Source organism: Alexandromys fortis, unplaced genomic scaffold (assembly GCF_014885135.2).
Source record: "Alexandromys fortis isolate MF-2015 unplaced genomic scaffold, M_Fortis_MF-2015_v1.1 scaffold_93, whole genome shotgun sequence".
Lineage (NCBI taxonomy): Eukaryota > Metazoa > Chordata > Mammalia > Rodentia > Cricetidae > Alexandromys > Alexandromys fortis.
In genome coordinates this window covers 4,904,747-4,930,393 of record NW_026067970.1, presented here as the reverse complement: position 1 = coordinate 4,930,393, position 25,647 = coordinate 4,904,747, and the positions used below count along the sequence as shown (strand labels likewise).

General features: G+C 42.4%; 1 protein-coding gene across 1 annotated transcript in view; it reads right to left on the bottom strand.

Moving 5' to 3' along the window:
* The window catches only part of Chn2 (chimerin 2), a 267,980-nt gene that overhangs the window by 100,284 nt on the left and 142,049 nt on the right, over positions 1–25,647 (bottom strand). Inside the window, exon 3 of the mRNA XM_050155506.1 lies at positions 13,391–13,446. Coding sequence (XP_050011463.1) covers positions 13,391–13,446 — 56 coding nt within the window. The remainder of the gene's footprint in view (positions 1–13,390; positions 13,447–25,647) is intronic.

The window sequence follows — 25,647 nt, the reverse complement described above, 5'->3', positions numbered from 1 at the left end:
AGAAGCTCCCTGCTGCTGTGGGACTCCGCTGCAACTCTGCCCTAGATGGTGGGCTCCACCAGGCAGCACCCAAGCCCAAAAGACACCCTGGGACAAAAGGCTGAAGCATTGTCTAGTTATTTCTCTAGGATGGACTTCGGTGAAGTGAGGATTTTCTAGAACTCATTAGATAAGCAGTCATAGACCACGAATCATCATGGGGGGAGACGCGATGCCCAGATTTCTTCTGTACACCTTTGAACTGTAATTACACCCAGGTATACCCAAACACTGTATTCTCCCTTGCACTTGGGGCCTGGGCTTCTGCTTCTAATCTTCTTTTCAGGCCTACAGACACCTGACCCAGAGCATCCCTAAAGGCTGGGCTGGGATAGGTAGAGGAGGAGACATACTGTCCAGGTTCCTTTAGTACAGATGCCCAATAAGCAGGCCAGGTGGGGGCTAAGATTCCCATTTTCCAGGCTTGCAAGGCTATGTGACTTGAAGTTCATGAAAAGGAATGGGATGACATATAGACCAGGATCCAGTAGACGCTGATAATCTACATGGAGAGGAAGGGCCATTTCCAACACACAAAAGAAAATGGAACAACAGAAACACTGATTCTGCTGGTATCATTGGACTGACCCTCGCAGTGTCAAAATCTCCAGTACTGTCCATTCTAACCCATTAACAGAGATGGTCTGGGGAGTCTGTTGGCTACGCCTGGTGTTTCAGCATCTCTGAATGACCTTACTCAAGGCTCCTGGTGTCTGTCATATGGAGTGCACCCTCTCCCGTCCTGTGTTGCATTTCGCTTAGTTGCTGTTACAACTGTCTCTTTCTCTCTTTGTCTGCCATCATGAATCTGTTCTCCTGGTCCATCAAAATAGTATTTTCACTGATCCTGCCTGAACTTCCCTTGTCCCCAGATCTATGTTTTATAGTGAGTCAGAAAGGACAAGCCTCATCCTGTTGCTGAATGTTGCTACAAACCCTGCACAGGTTCCTCACTGCTGGAGGGAAACCCACATGACTTAGTTGGTTCTTCTTGGACCTCTCAACTGAAAAGTAGCAGCATCTCCTCTACTTTCTTGCAAACACTGTACTTGATGCCCAAAGACAAAAGTCTTGCCCTTTCCTAACTGTGGCTCTTAGCTCTGAATGCTCAGACTTGAACATCTAGCCTGAAATGACTGCAAGAAGGCAAGAAAGTAGGAAAGGAGCATGGGGTGTGGTGGCGGGGTGGGGGTGGGGGACCCTAGGGAAGGGGATCAGAGGGCACAGGAGCTATGAAAGGGAGACAATAGACGGGCTAACAGGGGAGGGGTTTAACACAGGGTGAGAGCTAAGAAAAGATAAATAACACCCATAACGTTTGAAAAATTCATAGGGAAATATAATTTCATAAGCTTACTTAAAAATGGACTGTGTGTGCGTGTATGTGCGTGCATGTGTGTGTGTGTGTGTGCACTTTAAATGGAGTTCCCCTGACAGCATTTCCATCCTCCTGATACTTCCTACAAGCAGTGTCATGTTTTAAGATAAACTTTGTAAAGAGTAAAATAAAATAAAAATCCAGATTGACTCATGGATAGAAAGTCCATCTTAATACATCTGACCCTGCATCTTTTTTGCTTCTGATCATGCTTCTTGCCTTGCTTGAGTCTCCAGTGCAGATGAGAACTCAGACTCCTTTCCAGAGAAGAAGGATTGGTCATTAAAAGCAATCTTGGCCCCTTGGTTGCATGTCCTCTCTCAAACTAAATAACCCTTGTTTTCTTAATCCTTCTTAAAAAAAAAAAAAGGCTCCACTGCTGTCCTTAGTTCATCTCCCTCATTTCTCTTCACTACTTTAAATTCTCCGCATTCCTCCTAAACCCAAGGAGCTTGAACTATGGAATAGATGCTGTGGCTGACTTTGGGGGAGCAAGGGGGCAGGTCGGTGAACACACTTGCTTAAGCCCTCTCTCCTCTTAGAGAATTCTTCCCTTCAAAGCTTAATGCATGTGCAAAGAGAGAGAAAGGAGGACGCATGGAGCTTAGGATGCAGAAGAAAGGAAAGATTTATTCAGTAAGTGTTAATCTCTTTTGCATATATAGTCTATTCTGAGGGGTTTTTAGACAAACCCCTGCAACCCCTGCCCAATGAAAACGTTAATTCTGAAGATAAACTCCCTGTGTATCTATTATGTTCTGTATGCGTATTTGTGATTTATATATTAAGACAGCTCTGTCTCTTTATCTGTCTGTTTCTCTTCGTGTGTCTACTTCTGTTTCTGGCTGTCTCTGTCTCTCCCCCCTCTGTATACCCTGCCAAGATCATATCTTGCCATTGGGGATAATACGCTCTCTAAGAATTCATGTTCCTGTGAGGGTTCTTCCTGCCCCCAGCGTGCCTTTACAGATGTTCTTCCACCAGGCTGTGGGCGGTGTGCCTTTGCATCTTTCTCAGAGGGCCAGAAGCTGCAGCTCAGGGTGGGTACCAGTTTGCTCTAAGAGCTCAATAGAGCCAAGATTGAAGCCCAACCCTGATTTCAGGCTCTGGCATTCATTTCTTTACATCACAATGATTCTCTAAAATCCAGAAGCTTATTCTGTTATTTCAAGAAAAAAAAAATGTTCAATACACTGCTTCTACAGTAGGCATCCTCTCAAAACTCCCCAGCACAGTTACAAATAAAATAGTGAGAGCTCTTTATTCATGTTTGTCCTTCCTTCCGATGATTCTGAATTCCACAATAGATTCCTGAGCATGGCCTGGGCGCTGTCAGCCTCTGACACTGATCCTGTCTCCCTCCATCAGGGTTCAGCGCCCCAGAGAAGCTTTGCTTCTCAGCCTTCTCTGCTTGCACAAATAGTCTCAGCTTTCTTGATGCTTTTGTGTGAGAATCTTCATAGAGTTGGCTGGATTCATATAAGGTTCAAAGGTATTCACAGCAGACATGTGCACACTTCACCGACACTCCATAGCATCTTGAAGCATAGCTATTTGTTCATCCTTGATCGCCCATCGGTCCAAATTTAAAACCATGGGTTTCAGAGTGGAGAACTTCGCGCTCTTCTCTCCATCATTAAAACACAAATCACAACTCAGCATCAATGGCTACTGGACTTCTGATAGGAGGCAACACCAGCTTTCTTCCTGAAATTAAAGCCAGTAAAGTCTGCATGTCCAGGAAGTGTTACAAACGCCAACTCTGCCTAGCCTTGCAGACCCTACTAAGCAGCAGTGGTCACTTTTGCAAGCAGGCTGCCATTGGCAGGCAACGGAGAAGGGGACCAAATGCCTGCTTTTTGCTGCTGTTTTAGCCTTTCTGCCAACGGGCATCTATTAAGCATAAAGGGCAGGCTTGGGGCAAAGTCCTTCCTCAGCTACAGGCTGAAGTTTCCTCCTATCTTCAGTGTTTGGGAATGGGCAAGGATGAATGCTGGGACGTTCTGGGCACAGCTGCCAGGCCTGCCTCTAATCTAACTGCTTTGTGTGTATCAACTCACTCTTCAAAGTTAATGTTGCTGTACCATTAGTGGTCAGCAAAGTTCTCTTGGCAAGGGTAGGACTGGAAATAGTTTAGGTTCTCAGAACTGGATAGTCTCTGTCTCAAGGACTCGGTTCATTCAGAAGTGACAGGACATTGCTATATTCTGATGAAACTTATTCCAGTGGGGTTTTGTGTGCCAATCCCTCTGCTAGGCTAGCAAAGGTGGGTGTCCCATTATCTAAAACCTTACACTTAGTACAAAACACAAAACTGTCCATCCTTCCTTGTTGCATTGAGTGGAAGACATCTTTAATTTTTAAACAAGATATCCTGCATCAACTTAAATCGCTATGTACTAAGGCAGAAAGGGTCTGGTTTACATATGTGAACAACAGAGATGACAGAAACACACATGAGCCTTTTATGTATCCTTAGATGGGGGAGTACTCAAGACAGTGTTCAGCCTGTTCTTGAGAACCACAACTGAGCCAAAGGATGCCCAGAGAGTATAATTAAATGCATGGTAGAAATAGCCAGGGAGACCCTGGAACAATTCATCACACAATCGATGTGTAATTACACAACAGGGCACAAGGTGCTGGATGCCAACCAATATGCCTCTGTCAGGTTTTTCCTGGGCTATTTAATTTCTTTCCAGAGGAGACAGAAAGACGACAGTGGCCACGTAAATAAGACGGACAGAAGAGACTCCATCTCTAAAGTGAAACTTGCTGTTTTCTCCTACAAGACCTGGAGATTGGGTCCATTTAGATCTGATGTCCAGCAAGACTGAGATTGTGAAAGGGCACAGCCAGAGGTAAGGGCTTACCTATGGCTCAGGCGACATTATTCTGGAGACAACAGAGAAGCGGGAGCTAAGGCAAGCATGCGAGTGTGAGGGCATTATTTATGGGCTGGATTTTATTAGCAAAACAACCGCACAAACCTCAGATGAGGAGCTGCTCATGAAGCACTAAATGAAGGAGTTAGGATCTTGGGGAGTGGAAATGCTCATCACGGTATTTCTGGCACCGTCATAAGGGATTTATTATTTTTATTAAGGCAAAGATTTTTCTCAAAGCAGAAAGACATCGAGCAGAGATGTTTTATGCACAGTCACTGATAAAGAAAATATGTGAACTATCCAGAAAGAGGTGGGGTTCCTAACAGAATACTTAAAATATGAATAAATAAGAGTATGAAGCATTAGACATGAACTTGACTAATTCTGTTAACTTTAATACAAGCGAGTATCTGCGGTGGAAAGCCAGAACAGGTGGAGGGCTGAGTCAGACAGCAGCCACAGACAATATCCATACAAAGATTTGCAGTTGGTCCCTCAAACATGAAACAGTTTGGAAAAGCTAGACCTAGCAAATAAGAAAGGCAAGACACTTGCAAAGGGTGGAAACAACACGAAGGAGGAAGGACACCGGGAAGAAACAAAGAGGGCCATGGGGTGTCTGGATGTCTACTTTGAGATCCATGAGAAACCTAGTATAGAAATGGTCCACCAGTATCAGAAGGTGAAATAGTCTTGATTGCTGGGTCCTTAGGACATATGGAGGATGTGCCATAGATGGGATGGGTGGCTGCCTTCCATCTCCTGCTTCTGATTCAGCGGGTCCAGGCTGGACCAGGCAATATGCATTTCCGGTAGGTTCCCAGGTGACACCCTCATCTGGCTCAGAAGCACACTTTGAGAGGCACTGTCCTGGATTCAGACTGTCTGGTAGGAATGTGGTCTCACCTCTCCTGTGCTGTCTGTCCCCATGGGAGTGTCACAAGGGACTGGACAGAAGAAGTTTTGGGTTAGGACTCAGGGCACATGAAGTACCTCCCACAGCAGCAGAAGACTGACTATAACCCAACAGTCAGGTGATATTTAGGGTCATCACATTAAAGTTGGACTATTAAAATTTCACTATCCACACTTTTCTGATGGAAAATAGAGTCAAGATTTGAAATTTGTTTTCAAACATGAAGACGCTTGGTTAGCTAGACTACATTCCCCTAAAAGACAAGGCCCATCAGGGGCAAAAGTGCAACCTGCCTTAGTCAGCACGATTTCTGTTAGTTTAACTAAAGGAGCAAAAGTCTGGAACCATGTATTCGAAACCCCAGAGGTTATGTGTTCTTACTGCTCTTGCCTCTTCCCACAGGCCCCTCCCATCTCCAAGCTACATCACAGGCTAAAGTAAGAGCTGCTCTGTGCATGCGTGCGTGCACGCGCGTTGGGGGTAAGGCACATTGGATTTCCGTTTACATAATTTATCCATATATGTGGTTAACTAACTGCTATTTTCATAAAGGCATTAATCCATTCACCAGGGCAGTGCCTTATGACCCAGTTTCTGCTCAAGAGCCCTGGTTATCAGCACTGTAGGAGGGGACTTTCAAACCATAGCGGCAGCCTGAAGTTGGGTTTCCAAAGAGCAGAGATTCTGTGCCGTGTCTCAGTGCATCATCCCTGCCTTGCCTCACTGAGAAGGTGACGGGAATGGGTCATGCTGCCTCAGGCTAGGGGAGGATGGCAGACACATGCCATGGTCTATGGTAGCTCATTTGTTCTTTCATTGTCTGGGAGAGTGAGCTGCACCACGCTAGTGTGACTATGTAAGAGCATTTACACATATCCCAGTTAGATTGTAAGAAACAGAAACCGCGTGTGAGGTTAAAGAATCTTCAAGAAACTTAGCCTACTAGCAGGTGTCGTGTGGCTGTCCCTTCGTTTTCCGTGGCCCACGTTCCACTTAAGTGTGGGTGCCCTGCTGCGGTGCTCCCTCCTCCCGCCTCTGTGTCCCCTGAGTTTCAGAACTGTACAGCAAGCCTCTAGAACTGAGGCCTCTTTCCCCTTGTGAGTTCACCTCAGAATGGCTGTGTACCTCCCAGAGGCACCCAGGGGTCTGTATTAATAGAAGACGTTCAAAGTATTCTGAAGAGAGTGAATTCCTCTTGTTTGGAGGGGAGGGATATGCATTAGCAGAGATCAAGTTATTTTTTTATTAAGAACTTTCTGTTTAAAAATAAGCACAAAGGGCTATGGACGTAGCTTAGTGAATATTGTTCTTGCTTGTGGCAGGGTCTCGCTATGTAGCCCCCTGGAACTACGGAGATCTGCCTGCCTCCGCCTCTCAAGTGCTGGGATTTAAAGGCTTGTATAGCCATGTCTGGTCAATGGCTTGACTTCTTTCCTAACATGCATGGAGTCATGGATTGATACCCACAAATGGAGCATGGTGGCCCATGCCTGTTAATTTCATGACTCAGGAGGAGGTGGCCTGAGGATGAAGAACAGAAATTGGCTGCTCAAGCCATTCTCAGCTAATCTAATGAAAGCCAAGGAAAGGAAAAAGAAAGGGGAACACATGTTAAAATCTTTATCTTTAAGAAAAAGGGAGTTTATATGTCAATTCTTCTGCTGGGTTATAGTCAGTCTAAGACCAAAGCAAGTTTGACTAAGGACAAAATAGCGTGAAGAGAGAAGGCTGACTGTGGTAGCGAGCAAGATGCAAGATGAGGAGGGAAACTGATGGGAAAACCCTTTATTCTTGCTTGTATCGATAATAAGAGGGAAGAAAGAGATGAGCACAGAGAGCCCGGATGAAAGGAATGGAAATGCTTCTTCTACCAGGGAAGCAATTGCCTTCTGATCACCGCACATAAAGCCAATTAAAGAGCAACGGGATTGATTTTTGTTCCTGGCTTGGCGAATCAATCACAGGACTTAGGAGCTGCCCCAGCTCTGGGTATCTTGCATCTAGAGAGTGTTGCAGCCTCCCAGAATGCACTTCGTTTTAAAACATTTATTTTCAATGATTAACATGGAAAGCAGGAGAATGACGGGATAATGGAAAACCACTTGGAGTTGTGAAATCTGTGCGAGCAAATGGACTAAGTTCATTGGGAAACATTTGGCCAATCACTACGACCTGCTCACAGGCACTTGCTTGTCCCAGGACCAAGGCCTATAGCTGAAGACTGAGCAGCCGAGGGGTGACTATTAAAACCTTAAAATGCAGGATGAGGAAGAATACTTTGGTGGGCTTCAAGGGACAGTTTTAGAAATAAAAGTGAAAGGAGGAAACAGGCTATTCAGAAACTCCAGAATGCAGAGGGAAATGCACCCGAAGGGGGGGACAGTTAAGTGATCCCCGGCAGGTGAAACAGGGCAGTGAGGGGGTGACTGCCAAGCAAGAAGGGCCCATGTCTCCCGTGTACCCTGCAACCTTTGACAGTCAGAAGAAAGGCTGGTCCTGGTCACGAGCGCAGCAAGCCTCAGCGCCATAACTGACATTGCACTGACAGAAGAGTTTTCCCAAGTAGATTCTTGTCTGGCGAGGGAGAGCTGAAATGACAGGCGTCGCTTTGTTTCCGTTTTGGGCTTGCCTTTTGTAATCCTCTATTCTCTAGGCAGCATCAAAGTGGACAGAGGACCGAGTCATTTATGTCACGAAAGCACATCTGCTTCTGTGGTGTGTCCTTACGCAATGCCAGTGGAATCTGACTTTAAATTAGTCATGCAGAAAGTCTTGACATTTTGGCCTTTTGGATAAGGCCAGAAAGAAACCTGGGCCACAGGAAACGTTATCAGACTGGGTTTAAGTAAGCACCTTAATTGCCAAAAGTCTAACTCAACGCCCTGGGAACAGCACTGGGTAAACCTGATACGCCTTAGCAATCCTCTGAGGATTCCGAATTCCTTACGTTACCCATATCTGCCCCCTTCGCATGACTTTGCTCTGTGTTTACAGACTACCCACTGCTGCGTGGCTGCATTCCATGCCAGGGATGGGCAGAAATGCTGGGAGTCTCTGGAATATCCCTCCGTTCTTCTAGAGAGAGACCCACAAGTGATAATTATGTATGTTAAGAAAGCATTTTAGAAGGCATATTAAACAGGTTATTCCCCTCTTATCTGTCTTTTTTTCTTTTTCTTTTTTTTTTTTTTTGTGGGCTTCAGTCAACCATGGTCTGAAAATGTTAAGTGGAGAACTTCAGAAACAATTCAGAAGTTTAAAGTAGCTTTTATTACAATATTGTATTGTATTACAATATATTGCTAAAATTGCTCTACTTTATTACAAGTTGTTAATCGTTTACTATGTCTAACTTATAAGTTAAACTTTATTGTAAGTAAGTAGATTATACATCAAGATCAGCACTCATCACTCTTTTGGGCATCTACCAGGTGTCTCAAAATATATCCGTTGTAGAGGAGAAGGGCTCACTGTACTAGAGACAGAACAAATAGGGTGATCGAGCAGAGACTATCTGACAGCTGCCAGGTGCTTATTCTCATGGGGATCATGGGTGCCCTGATCCTGGGAGACACTGAATCTGAGAGCCAGACAGGCAGAGATCCTGGAACCCATTGGAGAGCTATCTGGAAGTAAAGCTGACACCTGCCTAGAATGGAGGAGAAAGCGGTGGGGAGAGGGGAAGCCAGGATTTCTGGAGCTCTCTTACTGAGGGAAGATAGCCCAATCTCTTCTGAAAGCGAGACTTTTAATGACCTGGGTAGAATGTACCCTCAGAAGCCAAGCAGACAGATGGGTAGAGGTCTCGGAAGTCCCAGGGAGAGGTCTCAGTCAAAGAAACAAATTTTGAAGAAATTTTTTTGCACAGTTGCTGCCAGACTACTCAAGCATTAATAAATACTTATGAAGTGACGGATTGATAATTCAGAGAAAGGGCAAGCGAGACTTTTGTTTCCTAGACAATGTTTTGAGTGGCAAGGAGTATTCTGGAAAATTCCTATATAATGCCAGGTGCTGTGGTGGCTGGGTAAGTATTAATTTACAATGATGAATCTTGAGAAAGCAATGGACCATTATTTCCATGGCTGACTCTGACTGGCATAATTGGCACCGTTGTTCAGCTGCTGGCACCTTCTGTCTCTTCATCCTGGGCATCTTGCTCTGTTCCTTACCACTGCCACTTTGCTCTCACATTCGGCGACTATTGTCATCATCCTGGCTGTCCCCAGAGACAGTCTCAAAGCCTTTTCTCCACGGTGAACCTGCGTTGGCTCTTGCTCATTACCCGAGTACCTGTTGTGTGTCAGACACCACACTAGATGCTTGTCACATTTGTAGCAAAGCAGATCTCTAACCTTGGGTTTGGCTTCTATCACTCCAGAAGAGTAAAACAGATGGCAAGTGATTGGCAGAGCAAGAAGTCAGGAGAAGTCCACGCTGCCTCCGCAGCTGAGCTTCCCCATTCCTGGCTTGGCTAGCTATTCAGATCTTGCCTATGGAGTCAGCCTGCTCTCCTCACACCTAGCAGCTCAGAAAAACCTGTCAGGAAATGATACTGTGGCTAGCAATTGATTCACAAGTCAGGCTGACCTGAAATTTATCCTGGAGTCACAGTGTCTCCTATCTCTCTCACTCTGGACATCATTTTGCATTCACGCGTGTGTGTATTGATCCAGGAAAGCCGAGGCTCCTATCCTGAGAGATGCAGAGCCTGGGATGATGTAAACAATGAGAGAGAGAACAAGGCTATAAGGATGTGGAGCCAGCCAGTGAGGGACCAGGGCAGAGGAGTGGGAGGAGATGGGCTGAAGATGAAGAAGGAGGGAGCAGAGCTGTGTGGAGGGTTGAACCAGAAAAACATGTACATCAGAAGCCAGTACTCCTTGTTCAAACAAAAACCTTACAAATTAGTGCACATGCTACAAGAGCTTCACTCTCTGCCCATACAGTCCATTGAGAAGACATTCTGTCTTCAGTAGGCAGGTTCCCCCAAGAACCTGCATCACAAGGCAAAGTGATGTTTCACTAAACAGTGTCTTTATTAGGAGCGTTGGAAAGGAAGTTTGGCCTCCAATCCCAAGAGCCCGGATCCTGGGAGGCTCAGGATTTAGACAGAAAACACTCACAGTTAACATAACACTGGAGGACAACCAACGTTGGGCCTATTGTTACCATTAAGAACTGCACCTGTTCCCCCAGAAAAGTCCACCCATACACCTGACACCTGCCTTACAGGCTGGCCACAGGCAGCCTGCTGGGGAAATAGAACTGATGGATACTCACTCCACACTAGGTTTCATGTGCCATGGGATATAGAACTTCTAAGGATCAGCTACCTGTAGATCAAACACCAACTGGCAATCATCTACTTGAGACACATTAGTCAAGGTGGAGAGAGGAAAAGCATGGTTTAAAATGCAGGGAAGCCTTAAAACCACACCGTACTGTATCCTTGGATGCAGCTGGGGGTGAGGACTGCATGGCAGATCCTCAACATCCTGGATATGTGAAGAACATCACCTGAAATTCAGATAGAGTTTCTGTGACATGGGAACAGAAAGCTGTCATGGTTGCCAGGATTTTGAGATACAAGGTTCTCTCTCTCTCTCTCAGTTAAAGCCTTAAACACACACATTCACACACTTACGTTATCATTTTGTTCTCATTTATTAAGATATTCAAACTAACAGAAGCCCACGTTCTGTGCCACAGTTTACACACCTGGACTAACAGTGTTCCATATACATCTTCGGACACTGAACAATGACTCTTTACCGTCTTTTTTTTTGGGGGGGGGGGGTTCAAGGCAGGGTTTCTCTATGTGGCTTTGGAGCCTGTCCTGAAACTTGCTCTGTAGACCAGGCTGGCCTCAAACTCACAGAGATCTGTCTGCCTCTGCTTCCCGGGTGCTGGGATTAAAGGCATGAGCCACCATCACCTGGCCAAACATTCACTATTAGAAGCACTGGTGTTGGTGGTGCTCAACTTTGCTAGTGAGCTTCTGTAACTGCCTCCAGTGTAGTTCTTAATTATATTTAAATTCTTAGTTGCATTCTAAATTTTATTTTGATTTCATTTGATTGTATGTATTCATGTGTGTTCCTGTATATTGGTACATGCATGTATGCGCATATGTAGATATGTATTTGTGGTCCTGAGGGCAACTGTAGTTTTATTATGCAAGATCCATCTACCTTTCTTTGAGAGAAGGTCTCTCAATGGTCTGAAAATTACCAAGTAGGCTAGGTTGGCTGGCTAGTCAGAAAGGGCCAGGCATTTTCTTATTTCTGTGTCCTCTTTGGGTGACTGTTCAGGCAGTGAGATGTCTCTGTCAATTCTAGAGTTTTGGAAGTTTCTTACAATGTACTTCCTGTTTATTTAGGTAACACTATATCTTCTGGAGTCTTTGATGGAGCTGAAGAATAGATAATCATAATTATTGTTTTCCTTAGTTATGATAAAAGTAGATACAAACATTGTAACTATAATTTTTGCTTAATACCTCTTTTCTTATGTAATTTTACTATGTTAATGTTAAAACCTTCCTTTTTATTTAAACAGAAAAGGGGAGGTGATGTGGGATTCCCCTCTTTATGCTATGAATACCACTTGTTAATAAAGAAACTGCTTTGAGCCTATTGCAAAGCAGGGCAGAACTTAGTGAGGCGAGGAAAACTAAACTGAATGCTGGGAGAAAGAAGGCTGAGTCAGAGAGAAGCCATGTAGCCCTGCTGGAGACAGAAGCCCGAACTTTATGCAGTAAACCACAGGCTCATGGTGATACACAGAACCTACATCTTGCTGGTATCCTGAGTGATGAACAAAAGAGGGCAGTGGAAACCTCTGTGAGCTTGGTGGCATTTTTATGAGTGAGTATATTCTGAAAGCTATTTTCAGGATTGAAACATAGTTACTTTCCACAAATAGCTTTATTATTTAAAAAATTTCAGGTAAATTTGATAAAACCACAATAATTTGCTAACTAGGATACTGGAAATACCCATGTATTTTTCAGTTTTGTAATGTGTTTTCTGGAAACATTTCATAACTGAGCATGTTAAAAAAGCCAAAACATGACCTTTTACACCTGGTCACATGTCACAGATGGAGAGGTCAAAAGTCCTAGAGGTTAAGGCACAGCTTTTGCTTTGCTCAATGGACATGATATAACTAACCATCAAATTGCCTTCTAAACAACTGTGTATACCCAAGGATTGCCATTGTTGTCATCTTTGCTTAGAGAACTGTTTTTGTTTGTTTGCTTGTTTTGTTTTTGAAAGTGTGAAGACCATTAACTGCAGCGGCTCCCGTCAGACTGCAAAACTTAAATGATTGTTGAATGCCATGCAACAAACAAAACATCACAGCTCAGGTAGCATCGCTGAAGAGAGGGCGGGAAGAACGTAAGAGCAGGAACAAGGAGTAGAGTGTTCATCTCCTGGGTGTGATATGACTGCGGGCATCCTTGGCCTCGCAGCATCTGTGAAGCCTGCACGACACCTCAGGCTCTGCACAGAGCAGGCCTGTCAATCTCTGTCACCCAGGGAGAAGGTGTTCATGAGGCCCCACCCCTCTCTTAAGATTCATGGACAGTTAACAGTTGTTAGGAGCGCTAGAGCCATCCTCTTCAGCAGTGTATAGCTTTCTGTATGGTGCCCATGCTCCTGCAACCAGCCCTAATGAAACTAACCAGACACCCCCCCCCCATACACACACACACAGGGTGGATGATGGGGCTTGTTGGGAAGAAGGAGATCAGTGGGATGGGGACAAGAGGGGTATGGCAGTGACGACACTATATACATGTATAAAAGGTCCCAGTGACACTAGTAATTGCATTTAATTGATATATACTAATAAATAGTCACTAAAAGAAGCAGAACAACTGTAAGACAGAACAATCATATATCTTATGGCATTTACAAAGAGTTTAGTTTGTCTCTGCATTTGTTAAAAATGTGAGTCATTCCATTCTCGGTTTGTAAAACCAGATTTGAGATAACATGCAATTTCAAGATAGAGTTATGAAGATATTCAATTTGGTGACACCGTGCCAAACGTTAATAGAAATCACCCCCCAGGAAACCCGAAGTCCCTCCAGCATCGCTGGCCCCGTGCTGCCAATTCATCACACTTAACAAGGTGTACAGAGAAGAGCTGAGTACCGACCTCCCGGGGACAAATGATCCTCTTGGGACGAGGCGCCTCTTGCTGCAGCTGATACACTGCCAAAAACAAAACAAAACAAAAAAAGATGATTATAATTAGGCAACCACATTGCATAAGCAATACAGCTTCACATATTCTCAGTGAGGTTCATCCTCAGGACAATATAGATAGAAATCACCACCACCAACAACAACCAAAAAAAAAACAATTTAAAAAAACAATTTAAAAAAAGTAACCCAGGGTATAGACACATTCTGTAGACCAGGCGAAGTCAGAGTCAGCTCATTTATATGGAAATTAGTCACTGAATGCAAACTGGCAAAATTGATTTTTTTTTTTGCTCTTATAAAGCCAATTTAGCTTAATAATTGTTGCTGGCGTTGTTCATTCTATGGCTTTTTTTGGAAGACTAGATGCAGGTAAAATGCTTTTGATTATTTTAGAGATGAAATTCTGCTCGTGAGTACCTGAGTGTAAGATGATATAACAAGCTCCATGAATTTAAATGCTGATGGTTTCTGACACAGCCAGGGAAGAGCTGGCATCAGGGACTGTCATTTTCCGAAATACTTCAGTTATGTACAAAGACACTGGGCTCTGTGAGTGAAGGAAATACCAAGTCTCTCTGTATCCATCTCTCTTTCTAGATCTCTGTCTCCCCTCCACCTGCCTTCGCCATACACACACACACACACACACACACACACACACACACACACCCCTCTCCACCTTTGCCCTGACTCTCACCATGGATTCTCATTCAACTGACCACTTCCCATGTGTTGCCATTTCTCTTTCCCGGGTGCTCTCACATCTAAGGAATAATTATCTGAACCTACTTAAGTGATAGGGATGTATCTCAGCTAATTTTTTGTCACCTCACAAACCAGGGTCATTTGGAGGGAGGAATATTAATTGAGAAAATGCCACCATAAGACGGACTTAGAAGCAAGTCTGTGGGGACATTTTCTTGATTAATGACAGATATGGGAGACCTGGCCAACTATGGGTAGTGCACCCTTGGACTGGTGGTCCTGGGGTATATAAGAAAACGGTCTGAGCAAGCCATGGAGAGCAAGTCAGTAAGCAGCACTTCGTCATGGCTTCTGTGTCCGTTCCTGCCTCCAGCTTCTGGACCTGAGTTTCTTTCCTAACTGACTGAGATAAGGAAGGACACGGAAGGTAAACAAGGCTTCTCCTCCTCACATTGCCTCTGTTCATGGTATTTTTGATTACAGTACAAGAGTGAAAACTAGAACACAGGCATGCACGAAACATGCATGACTGCATACAACACGGCTCGCCAGACAATTATCTAGGGTTTTTCAGACTGTTCAGATGACAAGGAGGGATTTTTCTTCTGTTGGACTAATCTGAATTACCCTATCCATCCCTTCCTTCCTCTTTTAATCCCTCCTTTTGTCTTTTCTTTCTTTCCTTCCTTTCTTAAGTGCTGGTATTAAACCCAGGGCCTCCTATTTGTCTAGGCAAGTGCTCTACCTCTGAGCTGAAACTGAACCCTGACTATTCTCTTTAAGGGAATGACTATCCTGTGCCAATTCCTTCAGGCTCCAGTGCCATGAAAATAGAGGTTGGAAACTAGCCAAGTTCATCTTATATGCAGAATACTGAAAAGGAAAAACTAATTTTAAACAGAGTAAGTCTATAAAAAGGTAAAATTTAAATTCTATAAGGTATTTTAAGAAAACACAGTAATATAAATACAGACTTCTGATTTAATCTGGGTCCTAAAAAATAAAACAGAAGAATCTTAAAGGAGACGCAGCCAGCGTATAAATACAGGCATGAAAACTATGGGAAGTCATCTATAATTACAACTGCTCCCTAGTGACTTCAGTCCAACACGGATGTTTCCTTACCCAATTAAGTGTGGATTCCACAGTACCAACATAGAGCAAACCAGGCACCCCTTCCCCGTGTTGGAATCTGCTATGTTTTCAAGTGTGAGCTGCTCACATGCTGATCCACCCAAGGAAAACCTCACCCACGTGTGGAAAGCCAGCAGAGCTCGGCATCACTTCTGGGCTCAGAAAGACTCCAAGGAAGAGAGCTAAAAAAGATGGCCTCAAACAACTGACTCCCATTGCGGGTCCTGACAAAGCAGTGTAAGGGAAGGTGGGGGTGCCGGAGGGATGATGAGCGGTGGGTGCACACCACTGCCAGTCTGTGGACTACTAGATCTGTACTCCTTTTTCTTGGATTCTGAGGTGCCACCCCCTCATCTTTCCTCCTATTTGGGTTTGTAGTTCAGGTCTAGTGTTTTTTCGTCTTCCTCTACTTACTCATACCACAGGAGGTACCGAGGGGGATCTTCTGTAGGCCCCGTTCATCTTCCCCCTCCCTCAGACACTGCCCCCATCTAACACTTCATGTGTGATTTACAGCTACAAGGCTCCATTTTTACTCAGAACCATTCCTGAAGTACCAGGCCATAGGCCCGATATCCCAGAGATCTGCTGATGGACACCAAAGGCTTGAGTTCAAGAGCTGAGTATCTGCCACGGTGCAATGTACCACACGCTCTCACCTCACCACATAACATAATCTTTGCTTAACCAAGTTGGTTTCCTCTTTTTTCCAGATACACAGTATTCTCTTCAACTTTAGGGCCTTTGTACATAAGGCGCCCTGCCTCTATGCTATTTGCCCATCTTCCTTCTGTATCTCCAGATCTCTGTTCCTCATCAACATGACTTCAGTTCAAATATCAACCATATGCAGCATATTTTCTGATTCTCTCACAGCACATTAAAGACACTAGCCATTCTGTGCCCTCATAATGCCGGGTTCTTCCTTTGCATGGCTTGTCTCACTAGGTTACTGTAGCAACAGTAACTGGAATGAGCTGAGGAGAAGACTGTCTCTCTTCCTGAGTGTCCTGAGTCCTGACACAAGGAAAATGATTACGGTGCTTTTGTCTTCTATTTCAAATATTTATTGTGGTGCTGTGGCCATAAATCAAATCAAATCATATCCATCTGTGAGAAGTCTGTCAGGTTTTGTGAGAAATCCAGAAAAGAGAAATATTTGTATGAAACAGGAAAGCAAATGTGCAGTTGGCGAGGTACAAGCTCTTCTAACACCAGGAGGGGAGGAATCGCTGCCTGAGCTCTGGTGCACCTTCCTGTGGATGGACCTGGCTTCTTGAGTGAGGACCGTGGAGCTCTCTGGCCTGATATGGATGTTCTATTTAGTTAGAAAAGCAAGGTAAAAAAAAATACAGTCCACAGAGACTACTTGCAAGGGCCGGTCCTTCCTCCCTGACTACAATCCCTAACAACCTAACGGCAGACCCAGCTTTTATCCTTTCTGTGGACCCTGCCAGTGCCCCCTTCTTAGACTGGCTCCATTCCTTTATGTTAGTCCCCAGTGCCTAGAAACACATTCTACCAGGGACTCCCAGTGGCCATCACTAGCAGGGACTCAGAAAGTTCTTCCTATCAGACAAGCCACAGCTAGACACAGTAGAATAAAATGATGGAAACAGCTCAACATGTGAAAGTAAAAAACAGAACCATTAAACAAAAGCCAAGCAGATAAAACCAAGAATAAAAATTTAGGATCTCAAACAAAAATTTCAGAAATAAACCTTACTAAAATATTATAAAACATGGAAGAGAGAATCTCAGGCATTGAAGACCAGAGAAAAGAAATGTTTACTTCTGTCAAGGACAATGATATAACTAAAAAACCCAGGCACAAAATAGCAAGAAAATCTGGGACACTATAAAAAGAAAAAATTCACAAATAAGAATGAAGGAAGGATAAAAAAAACATATCAAAGGCACAGAAAATCATAGAAGAATATTTCCCTAACCTCAAAAATGAGGTACCTATGCAGGCAGAAGAAGTACACAGACTACCATACAGGCTGATCCAGAAGAGAAATTCCCCATGGTACATAATCATCAAATCACTAAATTACAGAACAAAGAAAGAATATAAAAGTTGCAAGGGAAAGATTAAGTAACATATGAAGACAGATCTAGAATAACACCCAATTCTTAGTGGAGACTCTAAAAGCCAAAAGGGCCTGGACAGATGTTCTACAAACTGTAAGAGACTACAGATGCAGGCCAGACAACCATATACAACAAAAAATTCAATCATAGTAGAAAAACATTTCACAATAAAGCCAATCTGAAGCACTATTTATCCAAAAATCCAGCTCTATAAAAGGCATTAGAAGGAAACTTCAACCAGAAAACAAAAGAATAAATATTCCTAGACCATCAAATGAAAAGATGAGGAAAATAACCCACAGAGATAAAGGGAATCAACAAAGAGTGTAATCCACAAACATAACTCTCAACAACCATGGTCTCAATTCACTAAGAAGTCACTGACTAACAGATTGGATTTAAAAACAGAATCCATCTTTCCACTGCATCTAAAAAACACACTTTACCATGGAAGACAGACATCACCTCAGGGTAAAAGGACGGAAAAACACATTCCAAGCAAATGGGCCTAAGAAGCAAGCCGTCATAGCCATTTTAATATCTGACAACGCAGACTCACACAAAAACTAGTCAGAAGAGATAGGGAAGGACACTACATACTCATCAAAGGAAAAAAATCATTCTCCAAGAGGACATTGCTATTCTAAACATTATGTGTGAAATACAAGAGCACCCAAATTCTTAATAGAAAGACTTCTATGGCTAAAATAACACATTGACCCTCACACAGCGATAGTGGGAGACTTCAGTACCCCACTCATTCCAGTAGACAGGTCATCCAGACAAAAACTGAACAGGGAAATGCTGTAGCTGAATGATGTCATTAATCACACAGACCTAGCAGATATTCACAGAACATTTCATACAGGCACAAAAGAATATTCCTTCTCCTCAGCACCTCATGAAGCTGTCTTCAAAACTGATCACAATGCTTGTCACAAAGAGAGTCTCAACAGACACAAGAAAACTGAAAGAGCACTCTGCACCCTGTCAGAGCACCGTGGATTCAAGATGGAGGTCAACAACAACAGAAAACTTACTAACTCACAGAAACTGAACAATCACCGCTGAATGAAACCTGCATTAGAACAGAAATCAAGAAGACACTTAAAAACTTCCCTGCTGAATAAAAATGAAAACACAACATACCCAAACTTATGGCACACAATGAAAGTGGTTCTAAAACACAAGCTCGCTCTACTAAGTGCCTTTATAAACATGTTGGAGAGACCTCAACTTAATGGCATATCTGAAAGTTCTAGAACAAAAAGAAGAAATCACACCAAAAAAGGAGTAGATAGCAAGAAATAAACTCAGGATTGAAATCAATTAAATAGAAGCCAACAAATGGACAAAAAACAATACAAAGAATCAATGAAGCAGAGTTGGTTCTTCAAGAAAATCAGTAATATTGATAAACACTTAGCCAAATCAACCAAAATATGGTGAGAGGATCCAAATGAATAAAATTAGAGATAAAAAGAAGGACGTAAGGACACATAGAGAATTCTAAGGACATACTTTAAAAATCTAATGGATTTCTTGGTATATGCTACCTACTAAAATTAAATAAAAAGCAAGACAAGATAAGCAATATGAACAGACCTATATCCCCTTACTAAGAGAGAAGCAGTAATTAAAAGTCTCCCAACCAAATGCTCAGATCCAGGTAAATTTAGCATTGAATTTTACCAGACTTTCAAAGAAGAAGTAAAGTCAGTACTCTTCCAATTATTCCATAAAGTAGAAGTAGAAGGAACATCGTGTAACTCCTTAAGAGACCACAATTACTCTGATACCCAAACCACAAAAAGATAGAACAAAGAGAAAATTACAGACAAATTTCCTTTAACACAGATGTAAAAATTCTCAATGAAATATTTTCAAACCAAATCTAAAAACACATAAAAAAGATGATCCACCATGATCAAGTAGTGTGCTGCCTAATTTTATGTCAACTTAAAGCAGGTTAGAGTAGGGAACCCCAATTGAGAAAATGCCTCCATAAGACTGGGCTATAGACAAGCCTACAAAGACTTTTTTAAAATTAGTGATAGATGGGGGAAACCCAGTCTATTGTGGGTAGGGCCTCCCATGGGCTGGTGGTCCTGGGTTCTTTAAAAAGCAGGCTGAGTTAGCCACAAAGAGCAAGCCAGTAAGCAGCACCTCTCTATGGTCTCTGCATTAGCTCCTGCCTCCATGTTCCTACCCTGTTTGAGTTCTGTCCTGATTTTATTCAGTGACGGACTATTGATGGGGAAACATAAGCCAATTAAAACTTCTCTTCCTGAACTGCTTTTGGTCATGGTATTTTATCACAGCAGTAACAAGCAAAACTAGAACATGTAGGATTTATCCCAGAGACGTAGAGATGGTTCAACATACAAAAAGTGATTAAATGTATCCCTCCATAAAAAAAAAAAAAGACTGAAAGGTTAAAAAAAAACCCACAAGATCATATGATTAGATGCAGAAAAAGCCAACGACAAAACCCAACACCGCTTCATGATAAAAGTCCTGGAGAGATTAGAAATACAAGGAACACATTTCAATTTAATAAAGACAGTTTACAGCAACTCTACAGCCAGCATATACCTACATGGAGACACACTTAAGGCATTTCCACTAAAGGCTGACCACTCTTTCCATGCCCACTCAATACTGTGCTGCTGTGAGGACCAGCCTTCTGCAGCTCAGGAATTGTGGGGGAGCCACTGAATCGGTGAACTAATCACTCAATTCGACTTCTCTATCTGAGGGAGTAAAACTTAATTCTCTGGGGCTGACGAGTGGGGCAAACTTAACTCTCTGGGGCCAGCAAATAAAAGGGAAATACACCCCCCCATCTCTATCCACATGGATCTCTTCTGTGTAGTATTCCTTTTTCTCTTACAGCTCATATACCCCAGCAAAAACCTTTCAATCAGCATAAAAATTACAGCATGGTTACATTCTACTTTTTAAGTGAATGACTGCAATGAATACAAGTAAAAAGCCAGCATATTAAAAAAAAATCCCCAAGAACCCACATACATTCATGCACAAGCGACTTGTTAAAGGTTACCAAAGTGTAAGCAAGCTAGGTATTTTTCTCAGCCATTTCTTTTACTGGCAGGCTACAGTTTGCAATTACAAAGGAAGAACCAATCATTTTATTATTTATCTCAAAAGATAATCTTCTTAAAAACAAGTCTTAAAAGAATCACAAATCTAAACTTTTATATATGAAAAACAGTCAGCTCTACTTTAAATCCTCAGGGGGTATACCCATTCATCAACACTCTTTTTATAGCAGGGAGCTGAGGGCAGAAATGGGCACAAGGAATTAATTATCACCCTTCATCACCAACCCATGCTAGCAAGAAGGGCGCATCAGCCAGCAATAGCCAGGCTGTCACTGTTTTTGTTTGCTGACATTGAGTCCCTCACTCAACTACGGAAATTGTGCCTTTCTAAGCCTTCGATTGTTCTCCAAGATTTTCTACCTCAAAATTATTAATTACAAACAGCTTAGCCTAACCTTAAGTCATTACTTCAAGTTTTGTTTTAGCTGTGATACACACTGAAACCTATGAACACATCTTTTAACATTAAGATTAAAAGAACTTGAGCTAGCTTGGCTTCCAGGACTCAGTTGTTTTCCCTAATCATTAACCCAAGCCACAGTCTACTTAAGAGAAACTCCTAAGTCTTAGCTGTGTGACATGTTCTTGCTCTTCTTTTCTAACCTCTGCAGGCCCTGCTTTATTAGGGACAGGAGCAACACTATATCCTGCCTTTATCTATATTAATTTTCCCACTAAACTAATCTCTATCATAATCCCGTACTATGTTTGTTTAAAACCCTTATCCACCAAAATTCTATTTAAACTAACACTATTATTGTATATAATCATTACTTCAGTTAAGCAGTACAGCTTAAGAGGAAATCATCTTCATAATAATACACAGGTAAAAAATGCCCAGTAGAACAGGGTATTTCCATGAGATAATCACACTACATAAAAGGGCAGTGGGGGAATCCTCCTGCACCCATTCATGTCAGATACCAGAGGAAAATGGAAGTGGAAAACATATACAAGCACAGCAGTAGCAGGAGATATTATGGAGCCAAAGCCCTTGGGGCCTTGCCCTTCCGAGATTTGCCCATCAGTGCCTTGCATTCTGGTTGGCCAATCCCCTGAAGCTCAAGTGTCACCTGCTGCTCCTCTGACATGGCCACAGGCAACCTAGTACTTGAAGTCTTACCTATCACAATAAGACAACTGAAGGAGATAAATGTGGATACAAATAGGAAAGGAAGATGTCAAAGCATCTTTGTTTGTAGATGATATGATTATATTCATAAAGAACCCTAAAAATTCCACCATAAAGCTCCTATAGCTGATAAACATTTCCAGCATAGTAGCAGTATATAAAAGCAAAACCTACAGAAATCAGTAGCCTTCCTATATATGAATGACAAATGGTCTGAGAAAGAAGACAGGGAAATAATACCTTCTACAATAGATTCACACATGTATCTTAGGACAACTCTAACTGAAAGACTCATATAATAAAAAAAAGAAAATACTAAGACACTGAAGAGAAAAGTCAAAGAAGATATTAGAGGATGGAAAGATGTCCCGTGTTCATGGATCAGTAGGATAAATACAATGAAAATAGACAATCCTACCAAAAGCAATCTACAGATTCAAATGCAATCCCCATCAAAATTCGAACACAATTCTTCACAGAACTTGAAAAGACAATTTTTATAGTTTCCTGTGGAGACACACACACACACACACACACACACACACACACACAGAGAGAGAGAGAGAGAGAGAGAGAGAGAGAGAGAGAGAGAGAGAGAGAGAGAATAGCTATAACAGTTCTAAAAAAATTTAAAAAAAAGAACTGCTGGATGTACCATCATTCCCAATCACAAACTGTACTACAATACTATAGTAATAAAACCAGCACGTACTGGCACAAAAGCAGACACGTTAATCAATGGAGTAAAGTTGAAGACCCATACAGAAAACCCTAGACCTATGGACATCTGATTTTTGATAAAGAAGCCATAAATATAGAATGAAACAATTTCACTAAAATGAAACAACAACAACAACAACAAAAAGTCGGCAGCTTTAACAAGTTTTGCTGGTCAAACTGGGTGGTTACATGTAGAAGACTATAAATAGATTCATGCTTATCACTCTACACAAAATTCAGCTCCAAATGGATCAAAGACCTCAACCAGAAGGACTTCTGACAGAAGAGAAAGTGGGGAATTGTGTTAAACTCACTGGCACAGCAAACAACTCTTCGAACAGGACACTGCCAGCACCACCACTAAGAACAAAAAAATGATACATGGGACATGGTGGAATTGAGAAGATTCAGTGTGGCAAAGGGCAAAACCATTCAGACAAAGTATCAGGCTACAAAATGGGAAAAGATTTTTATGAACTACTCATCCAACAGAAGGCGAATACCTAAAATATATAAAGAACTTAAAAAACTAGACATCAAGAGAATAACCCAAATAAAATGGGATATAGATCTGAGGCAGAGAATTATCAAAAGATGAAACAGAAATGAGAAATGTCCAACATCTTTAGTCATCAAAGGAAATGAAAATCAATTTCTACTTTGAGATTTTATCTTCCATTAGTCAAAATGGCCAAAATCAATAAAACAAACGACAGCTCATTGTGGTGAGTATGTGGGGTAAGGGGGATACTCATCCATTGATGGTGTGAGTGCAAACTTGCACAATCACTATCGAAATCAGTGTGGCAGTTTCTCAGGAAGCTGGAAAACAATCGACCTCAAGATCCAGCTATACCACTTTTGGGCATATACCCAAGGTGCTTCATTCTACTACCGAGACACTTCATACTCATTGTTGCTCTGCTCATAATAGCCAGGAACTGGAAACAGCCTAGATGTCCATAAGTAGATAATTCAATAGAGAAAATATGGTGCATTTACACAATGAACTATTACCCAACTCTTTTTAAAAAATGAAATTTGCAGGTATATAGATAAAGCTATAAAAAATTCATCCGCGGGTGGTGGTGGTGCACACTTTTAATCCCAGTACTCAGGAGGCAGAGGCAGATGGATCTCTGTGAGTTTGAGGCCAGCCCAGTCTACAAGAACTAGTTCCAGGATAGGCTCCAAAGCTACAGAGAAACCCTGTCTTGAAAAATCAAAAAAAAAAAAAAAAATCCTCAATGAGGTAACCCAGACTCCAAAAGATAAACATGATATGTATTCTCTTATAGGAAGATGCTAGCTGGTGATTCTTTGAAAAGCAGGCCACAATTTATACAAGTATAGTGGTTTTGTAGGAAGAAGAGAAGGATCTCCCCAGAAAGATGAAATAGAATAGATAGCTATGGGTGTGGAGAGGGGTATGGGAAACTAGATTGGGAGGATCAAAGAGGGAGGAAAAACATAGATAAGAGAGGTAATATGGGGAGGGACAGATAAAATCAGAGGGGTCATATGGAAACCAGCTACTGTAGAGCTTCTTAAAATATATACATATGCTGTGGAACAATATTTGTACACTGTAAATAGGTATTACTCTTATTAGTTAATAAAGAGAGGACTAGTCCATAGCTGGGCAGGAAGAGATTGGGTGGGAGATCCAGACTAGGAGAACGCTGGGAAGAAGGACAGAATCTGAAGAGTTTCCAGCCAGACGCAGAAGAAGCAACATGGAAAGTACACAGATGAGGTAAATGAGTCTCAGGACAGCACACAGATTTATAGAAATGGGTTAAGTTAGATGCACTAGCCAAAAACAAGCCTAAGCTATTGGCCAAGCTTTTATAATTAAGAAATCTCCATGTGGTTATTTGGCAGCTGGCAGTCTAGACAAAAAACTCCTCCTACATACATACATGAATGAAATCTAAATGGAATCACCAAACAACAGGGGAGACAAAGACCCAACTAGACTTGTCACCCACCAAATGAAACCTCCTGTGTTGGGAATGGTTTACATCTAATTGGATTGTTCAACAAAGGGGCCCCATAGAAACCCCCAAGCAACCTAGGCTATTGCCAGGATTATTAGTTTCTCTCTACGAACTAACCATAGGGCCCTACTGCTGAAGATAACACCAAGAAAAGTCACTGAACTCACAGAAGTCAAGGTAGTGCCTACCTAGAGTTACTCCTACTAACTAGTGTTAATGGTACCAGAAGAAGAGAGGTAAACACCAACCCAAGTACAAACCCTTGGATCTACAATGTGATCTATCTGCATGATATAACAGTGTAATAGAGGCACAGGAGCTGTGGGAGTAACCAACCACTATGTGATTGGATTTAAAGCCCAGCCCACAAAATGAAAACCATACCCAACATTGTTTAAATGCCCACAAACCTGAGACTTGATAGGCCAGGGACCTAGAGGAAAACCAAATATCACTGTTTCTGTTTAAGGAATGTAGCAATAAAATGACTTCCATGGACATTCAGCCATACTTAAAGATCAATGTCTTGCTCAGCCATCGTTAGAGAAACTTCTTGCAGTAGATGGGAACAAATACAGAGACCCACAACTGGACAATATGTAGGGAGTGAAAGACGTTAGATTACTCAGCCCTAAATGGGATGTCTCCATTAAACTTGTCCCCTCAGGGTTCAGGGAACTCTGTGGAAGAGGAGGTAAGAAGCATGTAAGAACCAGTAGTGATGGAAGACACCAAGGAACAAGGCCTTCCAGACACAATAGGACTGGTACACATATAAACCCTCAGATACTGAGGCTGCATGCACAGGGCCCACACAGCTCTCAGCTCAGCACTAAGATGGGAGTAGACACATGCCCATCCCTAATCTGGACGCTATCTCCAAGTGAAAACACTCACAAAGCAAACACTAGTTTTCTCCAGTGGAGTCTCACTGGGTATACAAACCACACATCAGGGGGTAGGCCCCATGCCATGAAATATATGGCCAACACAAAATGAACTCAGTTGTATTTTTGCAGATTTTTATGTCTTATAACCTTTTGTCTGTGCTTTATTTTACTTTAACCTTACAGGTCTTTTGCTTATATATTATGGCTCAAAATAAGGGTGGGGGGAGATACAGTGCACAGACAGTCCCCAGGACCCAGGTCCTCCTTACCTGGGGATTTGCTGAACACTCACTGAAGACATATGGAAACAAACTATGCCCATACTGGACATGTATTGCTCTTTCTTATCAGTGCTCCCCAAACACTTGAAAAACTACTTTTTTTTTTAACATGGAATTTCACATTGC